The sequence below is a fragment of the Erythrolamprus reginae genome, chromosome 4, assembly GCF_031021105.1.
Source record: "Erythrolamprus reginae isolate rEryReg1 chromosome 4, rEryReg1.hap1, whole genome shotgun sequence".
In the NCBI taxonomy this organism is placed as follows: Eukaryota; Metazoa; Chordata; class Lepidosauria; order Squamata; family Dipsadidae; genus Erythrolamprus; species Erythrolamprus reginae.
Window position 1 is genome coordinate 2,506,967 of NC_091953.1, and position 20,199 is coordinate 2,527,165.

Below are 20,199 nucleotides of genomic sequence, written 5' to 3' on the forward strand. Positions count from 1 at the left end.
ACCCTTTGAATGGGGTGGGAGTAAGAATGGATTTCCAGAGGGGAAAATTGCAGCATTTGCAGCTCTCAGGTGACCCTGAGGACCGAGAAAAACCTTCAGGTGGCCTCAAAAGCCCTCTAAAAGGATGCAAATGACCAGCTGTCTGCAAAGATTATAAATTCTACCATTGCCCACCATGGTAGTCAGAGCAGGGACGAAGCTGTGGACAAAGTCGTGGCCCGTTCAGAAATTTGGAAACAGCTAAACTTTTTAGAAAAATAATGTGTATACTTTCAGACCAGGTAATACAAAAATGGAGTGTTTTCCCCCCGACTTGTAACAGGAAAAAATATGAAGTGTCCCGCCAGAATAAATGGAGTATTCTTTTTTTTGTTCATTGTTTGAGGTACGGGCAATGTTTTCCCAAAGTGAGTAAAAATCTCAGGAGTGAAAAAAGCAGAGGATGGGGTAAGATGGGAAAGCTGTGTCATGGAACCATGTTTGCTGGCACTCTTTTGCGTCTGGCCCTCTTGTAGTTATGGGGAATCCTAGGAGTTGAAGTTCACCCATGTAGTTTGCGGGAGAATTGCGGGAGTTGGAAGTCCCCCCATGCTGGCTGAGGAACCCTGGAAGGATGTCTGGAAACGGTGGGAAGCATAACCGGGCCTGTCTCACTGCAGTTTGGCCCGAAGCTCCTCCATTTCTGGCCCGACATTCAGTCGAATTCTGAAATCTTCCTCCGTGTGCTGAAGGAAAGAAACAATCCGAACATTTGGGTCTTGGACAATGCAGAATTATGGTCACTTAAGAAAGTTGCAAAACCTTTGGATACAAGGAAGTTTAGGCCACCTAAGCCAGTGGTCCCCAACTATTGCGGCTTGGCAGCACAGCTGGGGGTGGGAGGGGAATTGGGCCTTGCCAGCAGCAGACTAGTGCAGAATGAGCGGCTCACATGCGCAGCTGAATTATCGTGAGCATGTGCATGACTTCCCAAGGGCCCACCACTTGTGCAAGTTAAGCTGCACACTTGCACTCCAGCCAGCGCTTGTGCAGCCCAATTCTGAGTGGTCAGTGATTGGTGGGAGGGAATGAAACAATCTTACAAATCCACCTTTAAACTTGGCTTAATGTCAGGGTTTATCAGACTGTGGCCTGGAGAATTCTAGGGTTCTTTGGGAAATTGATAGCGTTCCCTGAGAGGTTTGTTTACACACAGCCACTTTTATATCCTTCCAGCTTTCAAGCACTGATGATGTAACCTAGTTGGGTCATGAAACGTCTGCAAAAAAACAACCCAGCTCAGAGAGACCAAAGATCCCTCAGTGGTCCTCCTCCTTCCTTTTTTTAAACTATTGAGATTAAATTTGATGGTTTTCATTATTTTATTCTCTAATTTAAAATGTTTTCATTAAGAGCCACATACCTCTTTCACTTTCGGGCAGGTTATTCTGAATAATTTCCAAGAAAATAGGACTAAAGGTGGCAGTCAGTTGTGTAATCTGGAGGAACGGAGAAGAATTATTTTTCCAGAGGAAAAGACAAAACCAATTCCTAAGAGGCTTTTAAGGGGCGCACAGACGCACCAGTGTGCCTACTGTCCCTGGCCTAACGTTCCCTTTTATTGCCTCCAATTCATGTATTCATAGTTTGATGAAATAAAATGAATTAAAATAAATAAAATAAAAAATAAGTTACCATCCTTCAATGTATTATGATGGCTTATTGATTTATCTTTTTTTTAATGCCACCTGACGATTTCCCAAAAAGATAACCTGTACAAAAATTAACCTAGAATCCTCTGCTAGATTGTCATAAAAATAATAAAACGATACAAATAGACCTTGACTTTCCATTTGTTAAGTGACTGCTGGAAGTTAAAACGACCCTGAAAAAGAAACTGCCGATGAGTCCTCACACTTATGGCCATAGCACAATGGCCTTTGGATAAAAAATTGGGAATTAAGGAGAGTTGCAGCGTTCCGGAGTCACGTGTTTGCTATTTGTGATCTTCCTAGTCTCTGCTTCCAATAAGCAAAGTTTATGGGGAGAACTAGATTTGCTTAACGACCGTGGGATTCACTTAACAACAGTAGCAAAAATGTAAAAGCAAGTAAGCTGGGAACAACTTACTTTAACAGCTATCAATATTATTTTTTCTGTTTCCGCTTTTCCCTCCCATATTTTCCCAATACAATAATACCTCATCTTACGAACCTAATTGGTTCCAGCGGGAGGTTCGTAAGACGAAAAGTTCGTAAGATGAAACATTGTTTCCCATAGGAAACAATGTAAAATCTATTAATCCGTGCAACGGAAAAAAAAAATGCAAAAAAACGCCGCCGCCCGGCTGTCGCTTTTTGAAACAGCCGGGGGTGCTTCCCAGCGTCCTCCTGAACCCGAACGCCAAACCCGAACTTCCAGGTTCGGCGTTCGGGAGGCTGCCGGGAAGCCCCCCGGCTGTTTTAAAAGGTGACAGCCGGGCAACGTGGCTTCCCAGCGGCTCCTGAACCCGAACTTTTGCCGAACTTCCGGGTTTGGCGTTCGGGAGGCCGCTGGGAAGCCCTGCCGCCCGGCTGTCACCTTTTAAAACAGCCGGGGGGCTTCTCAGGGGCCTCCCGAAAGCCAAACCCGGAAGTTCGGGTTTGGCGTTCGGGTTCAGGAGGACGCTGGGAAGCACCCCCGGCTGTTTCAAAAAGCGACAGCCGGGCGGCGGGGCTTCTCGGCGGCAGCGGTGGGTTCGTAAGAAGAAAAAAGTTCGTAAGAAGAGGCAAAAATTTTCTGAACCCCGGGTTTGTATCTCGGGTTGTTTATAAGACGAGGGGTTCGTATCATGAGGTACCACTGTATTTTTTTTGTATTTCATGTTATAAACTAATAAAAACAAAAGTCACTAGAATTTTGAAATCGGGTCACTCAAGTAAATTTGGGGGAGTGTTTGGCTACAACTTTGAGCCATTGCTAATTAAGTGATTCACTGAGGATCACCTGTAAAGATGCCGTTGATTGCAGCTCTCAAACTGAGGTGAGATCTGGGGGCTCTGGGCACAAGCTCAGCCTTTCAAGAAAGTCCCAACAATCTTGCTATACTGTCATTCAGGTGGTTTGTAGGAAAAATTTAATTTAATTTATTCGACTTCCATGCCACCCAAACCCGTAGGACTCAGGACGGCTTATAACAATGAAAAATAATGCAATAGTACAATAATAAAAAGAAGTTGAATATCAACAGTAGATTAAAACCCCATTATAACCCTAACGAACCCATTATATAAACCCCCCAAAATCAATCTAACAAACATACACACCAGCCAAACACGTCTGATGTTAAGAGTTCACGGCCCCCAGGCCGGTCGACAAAGCTATGTCTTAACAGCTTTTCGAGTTGGTTCCATAGAGCCGGGGCTGCCACAGAGAAGGCCCTCCCCCGCAGTCCCACCAACCTACATTGTTTAGTTGAGGGGACCTGGAGGCGGCCGATTCTGTGCAATCTAATAGGCTTGTGGAAGGTATGTGGCAGAAGACGGTCCCTTAAATATTCAGGCCCTAAGCCATGTAGGGCTTCAACACCTTTAATTGTGATTGGACACTAATCGGCAGCCAGTGTAGCATGCAGAGTGTTATATGGGCGTATGAGGTACACTCATAAAGCTTGCATGGCTGCATTCTGGACTATCTGCAGTCTCCGAACACTCTTCAAGGGTAGCCCCATGTAGAGCGCATTGCAATAATTGAGGCAGGAGGTAATGAGGGCCTGAGTAACTGTGTACAAGGCCTCCTGGTCCAAATAGGGCCGTAACTGATACACCAGGTGAACTAGGGCAAAGGTCCCCCTGACCATAGCCGAAAGATGGTGTTCATGATTTAGCTGTGAATCCAGGAGGATACGTAAGTTACAAACCCTATCTGAGGGGGTCAAAACCTCTCCCCACCCCTACCCCGAGCAATGGACAGGCAGATGAAACAGTCCTTCGGAGGGAATGCCCACAGCCACTCGGTCGTGCCTGGGTTGAGCTTGAGCCTGTTGGCTCCCATCCAGACCCTAACAGCTTCCAGGTACCAGCACAAAAGCCGGAGAACCACTGATGACCAACCTGACATCAAACTTACATGTAGTCCTCAATTTACAACAGTTCATTTAGTGACCGTTTGCAATTACGACAGCACTGAAAAAAGTGACTTTCAAGCATTTTTTATCGCTGCAGCACCCCCCAAAATTCAGGCGCTTGACAGCTGGCTCACATTTATGATGGTCGCAGTGTACAGGGGTCATGTGTTCCCCTTCCACGACTTACAATGGATAAATACCTTGTTTCCCCTATAAGACGTGTCCCTATAATAAGCCCGACAGGGCATTTCGGGACATGCACTGAAATAAGCCCTCCCCAACTACTTAGCGGGAAAGGGGAGGGGGGGGCGGCCAAGAGCTGCTCTTTTTGCGGTGGTGACCGTTTTGTCCAGGACAGAGACCAAGCGAGAGGCAGGTGTGCGCACACCCCATGAGACTAAGTCGGCTCCTATGGGCTCTACCTACGGCAATTTGAAATGCGTGACGAAGAAGACACGAGCACCAATCCCTGTCGTCACTGCCAGGAGGGAGTTTCAAAACTCTGCGGGAGGCAGCCCAGAACAGCGGACCCAGCCCTGCGTGGGGTGCATATAGCCACACTCTTTCCCCCTCGGCCTTTACAATTTTATGCATGGTATGTCTGTATGTATGTTTGGTTTTTATATTAATGGGTTTTTAATCGTTTTTAGTATTGGATTATTTTGTATACTGTTTTATTATTGTTGTTAGCCGCCCCGAGTGTCCGGAGAGGGGCGGCATACAAATCCAATAAATCAAATCAATCAAAATCAATCAAATCTTACTTACCCTCTCTCTCCCGGCCAAGACTGCCCACTGCAGAATGACCGGCTCCCAGCTGGGAGAGCGACAGCAAGCCCCTTTGGCTCCTGCTCCCGCCACCGTTACCTTCCTCCGCCTCTTCGGGTCTCCCGACGCTTCCCACCAACCCAATGGGTCTGCCTTCTGCCGTCGCCTCCTTTACTCGCTTCCCACTGCCCCTTTGGCTGTGCCTGTGGCCACCTCCTCCCTCCCTCCCTCCCCTGCCGCAGAAAGAGCAGCTCACAGCCGTGAGAGGAAAAAGATGCACACACACACCAAGAGACTGGCTCGGCTCCTCTGGGATCTTCCTACAGTAATTTAAAATGCACTTCTGCCCGTGAGGAAGAGGAGGCGAGCATTGATCCTTGCCTCTGCATAGCTCGTTTTAAAACGGAGCAGGCAGCCCAGAGCAGTCAAGCCAGTCCTGCGGGAAGTGCGTATAGTCGCCTTTCGATTGGTCTCACGCGCGCAAGGGGGAGTAGGGAGAGGCATAAGCTGCCGGGAAAAGAGCTACCAGAATTGAAGGAATCTTCTCCTGCAACAGCCGAAGTTTCGGGGAAAAAAAGACTTGTGCGGCTTCTGCTTTCGGCTGAATGGAAGGAAAGCAGCAGAAGTCTTTCTTTGCCTTAAACTCTGCCTCTTCAGCTTCTAAATCCGGCCAGGGCAGCGGTCGCTCTGGACACGTGGTCTGGCAGCTTATGCACGTCCCGATTCTCCCTTGCTACAAGGGGCGTCTCGGGGTGGGGAGCGCTGAGAGACGTGTGTCCTACCTGGGACTTGTAGCTCTGTCGCATTTCTCAGCATTGTGTCCGGCGAAAAAAAGCCCATTGTACTGATTGAACTTCAGAGAAGTTTTTTTAACAGTGCAATGGGCTTTCTTCCCTGGACACAATGCTGAGGAATGCAAAAGAGCTACAAGTCCCAGGAAGGACACACGTCTCACTGGGGCACAATTTAGAGGTCGCAAGTGAGGCATCTCCTGCATCCACAAAATAATGAGCCCCCTGAAAAGTCCAGGGGCATTTTTTTGGGGGGGGGGGGCGTGAGGCGTTGACAAAAAAAGAAATAAGCCCGTCTTATTTTCGGGGAAACACAGTAGTTAATATATAACGTATAGTATACAGATAAATCATATCAAGGTGTAATTCTTAACTGAACAGAAGAGCATTTAATTACCTTAGGAAAACAGAGAGCTGAGTAAATAATCAATATTTACCAAGACAGGCATTCCACATTCTTTGGCAAAGATTGATAACAACCTACACGGGGCAGAGAATAAAGAACCTTGTGGGGCAACGGAGGAACTCAAGAGCTAAGCCTATTTGGATGGCCTTGTGCCGCAAAGAGACTTAATCGGCCACCAATGGGAGGGTTCGGTCTGCAGTCATTTGGAGGAACGACAACTTCCGTTGCCCCCAAATGGCTCATCGGACTGAAACTACCGTCTGCTCTTGCCTTTATAGCCGGGCCTATCGGATTGGCCATCGTGTTTATTTATTAAGATCAAATTTAGTCAAGTTTCTACATTGTCCTCCTCCAAAGGACTCAGTTCTCGGTGGTATGGTAGTGGCTGTGAGAAGTCATGTGCGGAAGGCCTTTCAAAATAGGACCTCTCATCAGCGCGGGGTATAATTCTCCCTTTCTCTTTGTTCTCTATGAGCACAGGCTCTAAGGACTCTCCGAATATCCTTTCACCTGTGTAGGGAGAAGAAGCCAACTTCCACTTGTACTTCATGTCTGCTTGCCAGTACCGGAGCCACAGCAGTCGTCGGACTGTCAGGGAAGAGGCCAGGGACCTGGAAGCGAACTTGGCCGAATTCAGTGTGGCGTCTGCCGAGAATTCTGCCGCCGCTACCAGCTTCTTGATGTCCTCAAAAGTGCAGAGGTCAGTGTCTGGGATTCTTGATTGCAACTGTTCGAGCCAAAGCAAGGAAGTTCTATTGAAGAAGGAAGCAGCCAGAGCCGACTTAACCGCCCAGGCAGCCGCTTGATGGACTTTGCGGAGCGTCACTTCTGACCCCCTATCTTGTTCTTTTAAGGCATCGTCCGTGTCACCGGATGTAAATTTAGGGGAGGCTAAGGACACCACGGGCCCGTCAATTGTTGGTATTTCTAACGCCGCCCTGAGATTTGGGTCCACATTGTAGAAACGCTTCTCCTTCATGCTCGGTAAAGGGTCCTCCTCTGATTGAATCCATTGCTGCTGGACAAAATCCAGGAATAATTTTGGGGTGGGGATCTCCTCCTTTTCAGAAGCAGGCTCTGAGGACACCAGACTCTTGGGGTCAGATAAGTCCAAGGATGGATCCGACACAGCTGGGTCTGCTCCTATCCCAGTTGTCGCCTTGGCTTTGGAGAGAAGTGTCTTAAACAAGTCAGGGTTGAAGAGTCCTGTGAAGGCTGGGCGTTCTGGAGCCCCTGCTTTTTCCTCAGATACCCTTAGTTCTTTTTCTTCCTCATTACCCCAGAGGGTTTTTTGGCTGTATCTGGAAGAGGCAGGGGAATGAGGACTTTGAAGAAGAGTGGGGTCCTCTGAGTTATCTGGCGCAGTCGGCTTCCCCTGGTGTAAGCTCTTGTCAGGGGCTGGACAGGCTCCCTGTTGCTTTTTTTGCACGCCTGCCACAATGCCCCGAGCAATAGCCTCTGTGATCATTAGTCTCATTTGTGGGGTGATTTCTGGCTCCTGCGTCTCCCTTGGGCGGCGTCCCAAAGTAGGTTTTTCTCTCTTAGGAGCTGGTTCCGAAGGTCTTTCCTGTGGGAGTAGAAAGAAAGATTGTTAGAACATTCATGACCAAGAGAGCTACTGCAAGGTCACCCAATGAATAGGCATAGGAACTAAGTCAGTCAATGAGAACTGAGCAGGTGCAGAGAATTGAAACAGAAAGTTAAGAGAGATCTGTCTCTCTGGGATTGTTGGCTGTGCTGAAATGAAATTACTCTGCTTGCTCTAAACTATGAAGTGAAACTAATGCTCTCTCCTGACTTGTGTTTACTTGGAAGAACTACAGTGGACCAGAATACCTCTGGAACTGCCTTCTACCGCACGAATCCCAGCAACCGATAAGGTCCCACAGAGTCGGCCTTCTAAAGGTCCTGGCGGCCAAACAATGTCGTTTGGCGGGCCCCAGGGGAAGAGCCTTCTCTGTGGTGGCCCCAGCCCTCTGGAATCAACTCCCCCGAGATTAAAATGGCCCTCACCCTCCTTGTCTTTAGTAAATTACTCAAGACTCACCTATATCGCCAGGCATGGGGGAACTGAGACACCTCCCCTAGGCTTTTATATTTTGTTTTTGGTATGTATGTGTTGCATGGTTTTTAATTGTTGGGGTTTTATATTTTGTTCTCTTTTAATATTAGATTTGTTGTAATGTTATATTGTCTTGATTATTGTTGTGAGCCGCCCCGAGTCTTCGGAGAGGGGCGGCATACAAATCTAATAAATTATTATTATTATTATTATTATTATTATTATTACTTGTGGCATTATGTACATAAAGAAGTTAATGAACCCAGCAGAACGAGTTATCTCTGTGTGCTTCTGGACCTGATTTATGCAACAAACTCTGACCAGGATCAGTTCATTGGTTTCTCTGTTGGAAGCTGTGGCTGAGAAAGCTCTTCTCTGGCGCCACCTGGTGACCAAGATTGGGTAGCCATCTGAAGGACCCCAGTTGGGGGTTGTAACGGCTGCGGGAAAGAAGCGCGGGAACTGCCAGGTTCCCTGTCCACTAGGGTGGCTTTCTTGCCTGCGCGACTCTGCCTCCCCTTCCATGGCCCCCTCCTCCCCCTCCTCGGCCTTAGGGGCCTTTTTGGAGGATGCGGCCTTTGGCCGGCTTCCAGTCCTTTTCCCACTCACGTTTCCCTGGCGGCTGTCTCCCTCCGCGGAAGGCTCCATTTCTGGGATCGCCTCGATCTGCGGCTGCTGCCTGGCGAGTCTCCTACGGATCCCCGAACAGTCCAGTCACCTCAGCAGGCTGCGGAAGGTTCTAAGGGAAAGAGCCGGAGGAGGGTGGCCTTGCCGGTCAGACGGGGGGGAGGGCTGCCTGTCCTCCCTCCCCCGTTGGGCTGGAGCTCCTCCTCAGGAGTGTGGGTGGGTGGGGGATTTGTTCTTAAATTCTCGGTTCTGAGGGAGGAAAGATCAGAGCTGAGGAAATGGCGGCCGCAGGAGCTGAGAAACGGGGGAGGGGACAGGAGAGGCGTGGCTCCAAAGCCTTGATTGACAGGGTAAAAGGAGCGGGAAGAAAGAGTTAACCCATTCCTTTCCTCGAATTCTCCTCAGCACACTTGGAGAATAACAGAGTTGGAAGGGATCTTGGAGATCTTCTAGTCCAGGCGTAGGCAAAGTTGGCTCTTCTATAGCATGTGGACTTCAACTCCCAGAATTCCTGAACTAGCATGATTGGCTCATGAATTCTGGGAGTTGAAGTCCACAAGTAAAAAAAAGCCAACTTTACCTACCCCTATTCTGGTCCAACCACCTCTTTAGGCAGGATACTATTTCAGACAAATGGTTATCCAGTCTTTTCTTTAAAAGTTGTTCCACTGATCAATTGTTTTCATTGTCAGAAAATTTCTCCTCAGTTCTAAGTTGCTTCTCTCCTTGATTAGTTTCCACCCATTCCTTTTTGTTCTACCCTCAGATGCTTTGGAGAATAAGTTGACTCCCTCTTGTTTGTGGCAAACCCTGAGATATTGGAAGACTGCTAACATGTCTCCCCTGGTCCTTCTTTTCATCGAATTAGGCATACCCAGCTCTAGCAATGGTTCATGGTATGTTTTAGCCTCCAGTCCACTAATCATCTTTTTTGCTCTTCTCTGCACTCTTTCTAGTCTAAACATCTTTTTTATATCGTGGAGACCAAAACTAGATGCAGTATTTCAAGTGTGAATAAATGGGGGGGAAATGGAGGTACAGCGTTCCCTCGATTTTCGCGGGTTCGGACTTCGCGAATGGCCTATACCACGGTTTTTCAAAAAATATTAATTAAAAAATACTTAGCAGTTTTTTTCCTATACAGTAGTCCCTCGCTATACTGCGCTTCACCTACTGCGGCTTCACTTCATCGCGGGTTTCTGAGGAAGTCGATTGGCAGATTTAAACAGCCTGCTGAACTCGATCGGCAGTTTAAAAAAAAAAAAACTAAAATTGTAAATACTGTATTTAAATACTGTATCTAAAATAAATACTGTGTGGGAAGGGTTTATAAACACTTAAAACAATGAAAACTTACCAAACAATTACAATATAAGTACTTAAATAAGTACTATCAGTTGATAAATTCCCCATCACGGATTTCACCTATCGCGGCCAGGTCTGGAATGTAACACCAGCGATAGGTGAGGGACTACTGTACCATGGTTTTTCCCACCCAAAGACGTCATATGTCATCGCCAAACTAATAATTTTTGCAAATAAATGACAAAAAAATAATTGTTAATAAATAATTATGTTTATAAATATCAGGATCACTAAGTGTCTTATTCAATGGTGAGTACCAGTAATAATGGTGAGTAAATGGTTGTTAAGGGAATGGGAAATGGTAATTTAGGGGTTTAAAGTCTTAAGGGAAGGCTTGTGATACTGTCCACAGCCAAAAATGGTGTACATTTACTTCCGTATCTCTACTTCGCGGAAATTCGACTTTCGCGGGCAGTCTCGGAACGCATCCCCCGCGGAAATCAAGGGAACACTGTAATGACAGATTTTATTTTCCTCAACATGAAGGCAACTATCATGACATTCGGCCCTCTCAATTACTAGGAAATAGATGGGGGGAAAGGGAGGTAGTGACAGATTTTATTTACCTCAAGATTAAGAAAACTAAGATCATGGCATCCCATACTCTCAAACTCCTAGCAAATAGATGGGGAAGAAATGGAGATAGTGACAGATTTTATTTACCTCAACATTAAGAAAACTAAGATCATGGTATCCAGCCCTCTCAATTGCTTTGCAAATAGATGGGGAAGAAATGGAGGTAGTGACAGATTTTGTTTACCACAACATTAAGGAAACTAAGATCATGGCATCCAATACTCTCAACTCCTAGCAAATAGATGGGGAATAAATGGAGCCAGTGACAGATTTTATTTACCGAAACCTAAGATAATGGCAGCGGCCCTCAATTGCTGGCAAATAGATGGGAGAAAAATGGAGGTAGTGACAGATTTTATTTTCCTCACGATTAAGAAAACTAATATGATGGCATCCGGCCCTCTCAATTGCTAGAAAATAGATGGGAGGGAAATGGAGGTAGTGACAAATTTAGTTTTCCTCAGCATTAAGAAAATTAAGATCATACCATCCACCCTCTCCATTCCTGGAAAATAGATGGGGAAGAAATGAAGGTGGTCACTGGTTTTATTTTCCTGGACCCAAGATCACTGCAGCCAAGAAATTAAAAGATACTTCTTCCTGAGAAAGAAATCTATAGCAAATCTAGACAACATACTAAAAAGCAGAGCCATCACACTGCCAACAAAACTGCGTATACTCAAGACTATGATTTTCCAGGTTGCAATAAATGGCTATCAAGGTAGACCGTACGAAAGGCCGAATGCCAAAGATAATTGCACAATTCTCCAAAGAATGGAGTTGAGAGGGCCAGATACCATGATATTAGTGTATTGATGTTGAGGAAAATAAAATCTGTCAATACCTCAATTGCTTCTCCATCTATTTTCCAGGAATTGAGAGGGCTGGATGCTATTATTTTAGTTTTCTTAATGTTGAGCAAAATAAAATCTGTCACCACCTCCATTTCTTCCCCATCTATTCGCAGTTGTTTGGGTCCCCAGATGTACAAAAGACCTTGAGACTAGAAAGAGTAATTAGTGGAATAGAGGCTAAAACACACCATGAACCATTGCTGGAACTGGGTATGTCTAATTTGATGAAAAGAAGGACCAGGAGAGACATGACAGCAGTTTTCCACTATCTCAGGGTTGGCCCCAAAGAAGAGAGAGTCAAGCTATTCTCCAAAGAACCTGAGGGCAGAAGAAGAAGCAATGGGTGGAAACTAAACAAGGAGAGAAGCAACTTACAACTGAGGAGAAATTTCCTGACAGTGAGAACAACAGATCAATGGAACCAATTTTTAAGAAAATATTGGATAACGTATCCTGCTTAAGCAGGGGTTAAACTAGAAGGCCTACAAGGTCCCTTATTCTCCAAGTGTGCTGAGGAGAATTCGAACAAAGGAATAGGTTAACTCTCCTAAACGGCTCGCTGTCAATCAAGGCCCTGGAGCCACGCCTCTCCTATCCCCTCCCCCCATTTCCCACTCCGTCTTCAGCTCGGATGGCCGCCATTTCCTCAGCTCTGATCTTTCTTCCCTCAGAACCGAGAATTTAAGGACAACACCCACCCCACCCACTTCTCCGAAGAAGAGCTCCAGCCCAGCGGGGGAGGGAGGACAAGCAGGCTCCCCGGTCTGACTGGCAAGTCCGTCGTTCTCCGGCTCTTTTCCTTGGAACCTCCCGCAGGCCTGCTGAGGTGACTGGAGTTTATTGCTCGAAGCTCCGGAACAGACTCGCCTGGCAGCAGCCGCAGCCTTTCCAGTCGAGCCGATCCCAGAAATGGAGCCTTCCGCCGAGGGAGACAGCCCTCAGGGAAACGTGAGTGGGGAAGGACTGGATTCCAAGGCCCCCAAGGCCCCCCAGGGGCCCAAGAAAGCCCCCCCCCCGCGCCCAAAAAGGCTCCCACGAGAGCAGCGGTCAGAATCCAGGCAAAGGCCGCATCCTCCCTAAAGTGAAGGAGGGGGAAGTGGAGGGGACCATGAAGGGGCGGCAGAGCCGCGTATGCAAGAGAGCCCCCCAGTGGACGAACCTGGCAGTTCCCGCTCTTTTCTACCAAGGCCGTTGCAACCTCCAACTGGGGTTCCTTCACACGGCCTGCCTGACTAACTAATCTTGGTCACCAGGTGGCGCCAGAGATAGAACAAGCCCCCTCAATGCATTATTATCTAAAATTGATATTCCAAATTCTGGCTGCTTCAGCTCATAAATGGCGTTGTTCAATTTGTACACCTTGTTAGCCTTTTTTTTTTACTTTCATACCTTGGTGTTTGTGCCATGCAAATGTCTTCCTCTAACTCAGCATTGAGGAATTCAGGGGTTATGTCAAAATGCCAAACGTTATGGCCCAGTGTGGCTCCCAACGCTAGTGCCAGTCTAATGCTTTCACTCTTTACAGTTGGTGCCAATACCTCACCATAGTGCGCATTTTTCATCTGTGAAAAACCTTGTGCCACTAAACCTGCTTTATATTGTACCTCCTTATTGGGTAGGGGTTTTTTCTTGTATACCCCACTTGCATCCTATATCTTTGCTACTGTGGGAAAGCCATAGAGGTGAACACTTTAGATCCATCCATGGATTTCATTTCATAGAAACAGAAACAGAAGATTCACGGCAGAAAAAGACCTCATGGTCCATCTAGTCTGCCCTTATACTATTTCCTGATCCATGGCTTCTTTCCATTTTTCTTGTTCTATTATAGGTAATGCCAATACTTTGTTATAGTTCCTTGGCTCATACCGTAATTGCACACGTTAACTTTACTAGCAGAATACTTGCTCATGGAATCCCCGTTTTGATCCCTTGGTATTGACTGTTCCTGTGCTTCAGCCCTCTTGCTTCATATCTTTTTCAGCTTCTCCCTGAACGCTGATGCCATCACTTAAGTGAGTTACTGTCTCTAAGTGGATCACTGTCACTGTTCTGTCTGGCTCTCTGGTAGAATCCTCCCAAAAATTCACAGGCACAAATTTCAGACACACACATTTGAAAATTCAAAACAATGTTCTTTATAATGAAAATTCACATAAACCAAGCCCTCTTTTTATATAGCAAAGAGCACTTGTCTCCAAACAAACTGGTAATTTGTACAAGTCCCTTATCAGTTCTGAGATACTTAGCTTGCAGCTGTGAGGCAATTCACAGTCCTTTCACAAAGTGAAACACACTTTGCTCTGGTTTAGTTTCAAAGCAGAGAAAAATCAGCACACAAAAAGTCAAAGTCAGTAAAGCAGTCACGAAACACAACGGTCAGATAATCCTCCACAATGGCCAAACCCACAGACTGCTCTTTATAGCAGCCTCACTAATGACCACAGCCCCACCCAACCACAGGTGGCCTCATTTTCTTTGATAATAATCTCTCAGTGGTTGCTGCCTATGCATCGCTCTCCGCATGCGTGGCTGTATCATTAACTCTTGTTCCGAATCCAAGGAGGAGCTAGATAATTGATCTCCTTCTGAGCAGTCTGCCCCACTCTCCTCCCTGTCCCTCATGTCTTCTTGGTCAGAGGAGCCTTCATCAGCAGATTCCACCGGGTGCAAAACAGGCCTGCAGCATGTGGATGTCTCCCCCACATCCACAGTCCTTGGTGCAGGAGCTGGGCCAGAGCTAACCACAACAATCACTAAGTCAAACATTCCAAAAATTAGCATCAATTCTTTACCAATTTTGCTCTGAAAAACTAGCAGACCTGGAAATCACTACTCTCTTGCTTCTATCGCTAAAAAGATAGCCTTTTGAAACAGGCGCGTAGCCTGCTGTTTCTGCCACCATTAGCGCCTAGCGGAGCACTGCCCAAACCGCGAGGCTGGCAGGAGGATGAGGAACAGCAGCAGCGCCAGATAGTTCATGCTGGCAAAGTTTAGTGCCGCAGCCTTTCCAGGCGCAAAATGGGCTGGGACGGCTGAGTGGGTTGCGCATGTGTGTAAAATGTGCAGGATGGGCAGTCATGCGCAGGGAGCCACATTGCATTGTTAGAGCCGGCACGTGTGAGCAATATCGTGGGCACAAAAACACACAATTCTCTGCAGACATGTCTGTTGGAGACAGCCAGTCTGTGGAACTTCCTGCTCTTTCTGCGCCTTGGGCCGCCAACTTAGGTATTTTTTTCCTGTCGCTTTCTAAACTGGTCCTTCAGCAATCAAACAAGCCTTTAAGGCCTCCAAACACAACTCTTGCTCTGCTTTGCATTCAGATACTGCAGAAACAATGTCCCAAGTTCCCTCAAAGCTGTTTAACCTTTTGGGACTCAGGAATATTCATTCCACACTGTTCCAAATCGACAAGCAAAGTTAAAGTTATCTTAAGTTTCTGTTTCAATTCTCAGCAAAGACCCAGATGTGTTGAAGCTCTCATTGGCTGAATTAGTTGCTATGCCTATTCATTGGCTGACCTTATTATCATAGCTCTCCTAGTCACGAATATTCTAACCTTCCTTTTGTTTCAAATCTATTCCCACAGGAAAAACCTTCGGAACCGGCTCCTAAGAGGGCAAAGCCTACCTCAGAGGCTACCTTCACCCCTACAGCGGCGGGACTCCACCCAAGGAAGACACAGGAGCCAGAAATTACTCCACAAATGAGACTAATAATCTCACAGGCTATTGCTCAGGGTATTGCCGCAGGCATACAACAAAAGCAACAGGCAACCTCTGACAACGCCTTACACCAGGGGCAGCCTACTGCCCCCAATGACCCAAGAGACTTAACTGCTCTTCAAAGGCCTCATTCTTCTGCCTCTTCCATACACAGCCAAAAATCCCTCTGGGACGATGAGGAACAAACGGAGCCAGTGGCATCTGAGGTCAAAGGAGCAGCTCCAGACCGCCCAGTTTTCACAGGACTCTTCAACCATGCCTTGTTTAAGACACTTCTCTACAAAGCTAAGGCTACAGCTGGGATAGGAGCAGACCCAGCCGCCTCAGATACATCCTTGGGCTTATCGGACCCGAGTAGTCTGGTGTTCTCAGAGTTTGTAACTAAACAGGACGAGATTCCCATGCCAAAATTATTCCTGGATGTTGTCCAGCAAGAGTGGGCTCTACTAGGCCCGCAACCAACACTGAGTGAGATGGACAGGCGATTATACAATGTGGACCCAAACCTCACGGCGGCATTAGAAATACCAAAAGTTGACTCCCCTATGGTGGCCTTAGCCTCCCCCAACTTTATATCCGGTAGCACAGATCATGCCTTAGGTACAGAAGACAGGAGAATAGAAGTGACGCTCCGCAGACCCCATGTAGCGGCTGCCTGGGCGGTTAAGACGTCTCTGGCTGCCTCCTTCTTCAATAGAACCTTCTTGCTTTGGCTCAGAGAGATGCAAGCAAGGATCCCAGCCACCGACCTCCGCACTCATCAGGACATCAAGATGCTGGTAGCGGCGGCAGAATATTCTGCAGAGGCCACGCTCACCTCGGCCAAGTTCGCTTCCAGGGCCCTCGCCTCAACGGTGACAGCCCGACGCCTGCTGTGGCTCCGTCGGTGGAAGGTGGATCCGAATTACAAGTGGAAGTTGGCTACTTCTCCCTACAAAGGTGGCAAGCTGTTCGGAGAGGTCTTAGAGCCTCTACTCGTAGAGACCAAAGACAAAAGGAAAGTCCTACCCACTTCGTCTAGACGAAGTCCCTACTTTCAAAATCCTCCCTTCCGAGCAGTAGACTCTTCAGATGACTTCTCAGAAGCACAGGGTGCATGCTTCCAAGAACAAGATGGCCAATCCGAATGGCCCGGCTATAGAGGCAGGGGCGGGCAGCAGTTCCAATCCAATCGGCCATTTCGAGGCAAGGGAAAGCGTCCCTTCCATCGCTCCTCCAAGTGACTGCAGACCCCATCCTCTTAAGTCCTCTTAGGAATGTTTCCTTTTTCCCTCTGGAAAAGTGATAACTTCTCTAGATTAAACAACTAACTGGTATGTTTAGTCGCTCCAAGTCTACAGAGGGGCGGCATACAAATGTAATAAATTATTATTATTATTATTATTAGTCCTATTTTCTTGGAATTTTTTCAGAATAACCTGGCCGAAGGAGTGCATATATTAATGAAAGAGGTAGGTGGGTTCTTAATGAAACATTGAAATTGTAGAATAATTTTATTTATCTATTTATGTATTTATTCTACTTCTATGCCACCCAATCCTGAAAGACTCAGGGCAGCTTATAAGAACAATATAAATACAATATAAATAGGTACAAAACGATAGAAGTCGACCATTATCTAAGACTAAAACATTATCTAAAACTAAACCTAAAACCCCATGAAAAGTTATTATAAAAAGAACAGTCACAATCATATACGTGCACAATGAACGCATAATGGAAACCATCAAATTTAACCTCAATAGAAACAGAAGTCTGATGGCAGAAAAAGACCTCATGGTCCATCTAGTCTGCCCTTATACTATTTTCTGTATTTTTATCTTAGGATGGATCTATGTTTATCCCAGGCATGTTTAAATTCAGTGACTGTGGATTTATACCACGTCTGCTCTATATAGCGGGATCATAATCTCCCTCTTTCTGCTTGTTATACCTCTAGCTATGCAGCCAAGCATCCTACTTGCTTTCCCTACCGCCTGACTGCACTGCTCACCCATTTTGAGACTGTCAGAAATCACTACCCCGAAATCCTTCTCTTCTGAAGTTTTTGCTAACACAGAACTGCCAATGCAATACTCAGATTGAGGATTCCTTTTCCCCAAGTGCATTATTTTACATTTGGAAACATTGAACTGCAGTTTCCATTGCTTTGACCATTTATCTAGTAAAGCTAAATCATTTACCATATTACAGACCCCTCCAGGAATATCAACCCTATTGCACACTTTAGAGTCATCGGCAAATAGGCAAGCCTTCCCTACCAAACCTTCCCCTATGTCACTCACAAACATATTAAAAAGAATAATTTAAGAGAACGAGGGTCCTTAGTGCTCTCTGAGGTCTGTTTTCCTGCAAGATGTTTCATGAGCCAAAAATCAGCTGGCCGGCACACAGGCACATTGGAGCTGAACTGCCAGGGCAACGGCTTGTGTGCCAGCAGATATGGCGCTGTGTGCCACCTGTGCCATAAGTTCGTCATCGCTGCCCTTTACCATTTCAGATGAAGAGTTGTCCAATCTTTTCTTAAAACCTCCAATGTGGGAACATGCACACCTGAAGGCAAGCTAGTTAACTGTCCTCACTTTCAGAAAATCCCCTCAATTCCAGGTTGTTTCTCCCCTTCGAACGGATGGAAACGGATTAGTTTCCACCCCTTGCTTCTTGTCCCGCCTTCAGGGAGTTTGGAGAATAGGTGTCAGGCCGAAGCCAAATTTGCTTGGAGATTTCGGCCTGCCACATTATGCTAAACGCTTTTGGAATGTTTCTTGCTGTGGGAAGTTGGGAGGAGCGGTTGCATGAGGAACTATAGTCATAATAAATTCCTTTTAGATTTTCAAGGTTATCCTTTGTCCAGCACCTGCCCGGAAGAAGATGGGAGCATACAGACCCGTTGTCAGATGATGAATGGTCCATATGATGAACTTGGTGTGGAACAGAGGAATCAATTTAAACTGGAAGGAGAGAAACTCTGGCGATTCAAATTCGGGTTTCTCACAGATGTACCAACATGGCTCTGTGAATGAATTGGAACTTTGAGGAAACATGCCTCGGATTCTAATTTAAACGTAGACGTTATTTGGAACCCTAACCCGAATCTCCTTTAAATGCTGATCCATAGGGTGTCTAGCAAACCTGGGAAACTGAGAAATTGGAATTATAAGGGAAATCGGCGGTTCGGGAAATAGGGAATTATCAAGGAATTTGTGGGGGGGGGGAGAATAAATCGGGGGGGAACACTTTATGAAAATGTGTAAAAGTCAGGGAAAAATCGTGTTTTAAAAAATGGATTGCGCTGCCTGCCAGAGTCAAGCAAAAATGAGCATAACTGGCAACAATTTGCTTCATCAGTTGCCAATATTTCTCCACGGCTTACCTGTTTGGTATGATGTCACCTATGACTGCCTTAATTAGATCGCAAGTTACAGGGAAATGTCGGTAATATCAGAATTTCAAAATACTTTACCCCCAGACACCCTGGATCGAGCTACCCCAATTGTGGGGCACTGTTTGGGGTCCTGAGCCCCAGCACAAACCCTGTCACTAGGCAGTGTTAAGACTCGAGGACAATGGGGAGAGAGGCGCAGGATGCCTGGGACAACTGGTGGGTGAAGCGGCCAAACACACTGAAATCTTATACCCTCAACCAAAGAAGGAAAAACCCAGTTAGCCGTGGAACCCCTTTCTCCACTGCAATGGGCATTGCAAGGAGTGACGAGGGGTGAGTCCTCCCCCCAGCTAAATGTGGGAGCCTCCAATTGGTAGAGGACTGTCCTCAATCCCAGAATGGAGGCATTGGAGGCCACGTGTGCTGGGTGCCCTGCCTTCATATCGCAGCCAGTCCCTGATGGATCTCCCTGGCCCGTTTGAACCCCTGAATGTAAGTGGGACAATTCCCCTGCAGGGACCCAAAGCCACTCAACTCAGAGCCCACGACGGTTTCTCCCCAGCCGACAGCTTGGGTTGGGAGGGGCAGATCAGCTGTCGGGCGGGGAGAAACGGTGCTGACTCCACCACGCGGGGTTTAAAAACTGCATGGCGTTTGGTTTTGCTTGCGCGGCCGTGCACCCTCACACTAGAGGGAACCGTGCTCAACAGCTTGGCCCGGCCTAAGTTCTCTTTCCCAAGGGCAGGCCAGGGGACCCAGCAATGTGGGAATGCATCCTTTCCCCACTGCAGCAAGCAGGACCCCAGGCAGCCCATACATGGGGCTGACGTGGGCCACTTGTAATCCCCCATCCAGTGAGAGCAGCCAAGCCGGCCTAGAGACTTCCAAATTGATAGCAGCGGACAGGTGGATGATGGGCTCAAATCCCACCAAGCCTCCTTGTAGCAACCCCCACCTGGGTGGGATTTCTTCCCCAGTCACAAAACACAAAACGATTCAAATTTGAACTGAAGCACATCCCAACTGGAAGGAACCTACTAGCTGATGCCTTATTTATTTGTATTTTGGTTTGTTTGTTTGACTTCTATACGACACAATCCCGTTAGGACTCAGGGCAGCTTACAACAATAAAATGCAATAATCTTCCCTCGTCAATTCGCAGTCCACCTTTCACATTCGGCGCATCGTGGGTTTTAATATATTTTATACATGTACGCATGCAGTCGGGCTCACGTTGTTTGCCGGAGCCGGCGGTGGAGTTCCACTGCAGGTTAGTGGCTGGGGGGTGGGGGGAGGCCTTGGCAACTGGGATTCTAGGGCTGCCCAGAGGTCGGGAGGCTGTGACGGAGCTGAGGGGGGAGCAAAAAGCTCACCGTCCTCTGCCTCGGTGGCTTTTCTGCTCTGGATGGGATGAGGGGAAGCAAAGTCCCTACGTGGATTTTCGTTTATCGTGGGTGGTCCTGGAACGTAACACCTGTGATAAACGAGGGATCACTGTACAACAATAGTAAGAAGTCAAATATAAATATCACACTATAAAACCACATAATAAA

The 20,199-nt window shown here is 46.9% G+C and overlaps 2 protein-coding genes across 4 annotated transcripts; one reads left to right on the forward strand and one right to left on the reverse strand.

Moving 5' to 3' along the window:
- Positions 1 to 246: 246 nt before the first annotated feature.
- On the reverse strand, positions 247 to 9,054 carry LOC139166208 (lamina-associated polypeptide 2-like). Of its 3 annotated transcripts, none has more exons than XM_070749462.1 (4): positions 8,721 to 9,054; positions 6,560 to 7,616; positions 1,403 to 1,478; positions 247 to 725 (listed from the first exon to the last, which is right to left on the reverse strand). In XM_070749462.1, exons 1-3 carry the CDS (start codon positions 8,757 to 8,759, stop codon positions 1,453 to 1,455), a joined length of 1,122 nt encoding a protein of 373 aa, XP_070605563.1. In that variant the 5' UTR covers positions 8,760 to 9,054; the 3' UTR covers positions 247 to 725; positions 1,403 to 1,452. The 3 variants fall into 3 exon arrangements, with proteins under 3 accessions (XP_070605563.1, XP_070605561.1, XP_070605562.1); XM_070749460.1 differs by having other exon boundaries at positions 6,041 to 7,616; positions 8,721 to 9,053; XM_070749461.1 differs by lacking the exons at positions 247 to 725; positions 1,403 to 1,478 and having other exon boundaries at positions 6,007 to 7,616; positions 8,721 to 9,053.
- Positions 9,055 to 12,140: 3,086 nt separating this feature from the next.
- On the forward strand, positions 12,141 to 16,638 carry LOC139166205 (uncharacterized). Its single transcript, XM_070749456.1, has 2 exons — positions 12,141 to 12,481; positions 15,126 to 16,638. The coding sequence occupies exons 1-2, from the start codon at positions 12,443 to 12,445 to the stop codon at positions 16,482 to 16,484; spliced, it is 1,398 nt and encodes a 465-aa protein (XP_070605557.1). The 5' UTR covers positions 12,141 to 12,442; the 3' UTR covers positions 16,485 to 16,638.
- Positions 16,639 to 20,199: the final 3,561 nt, after the last annotated feature.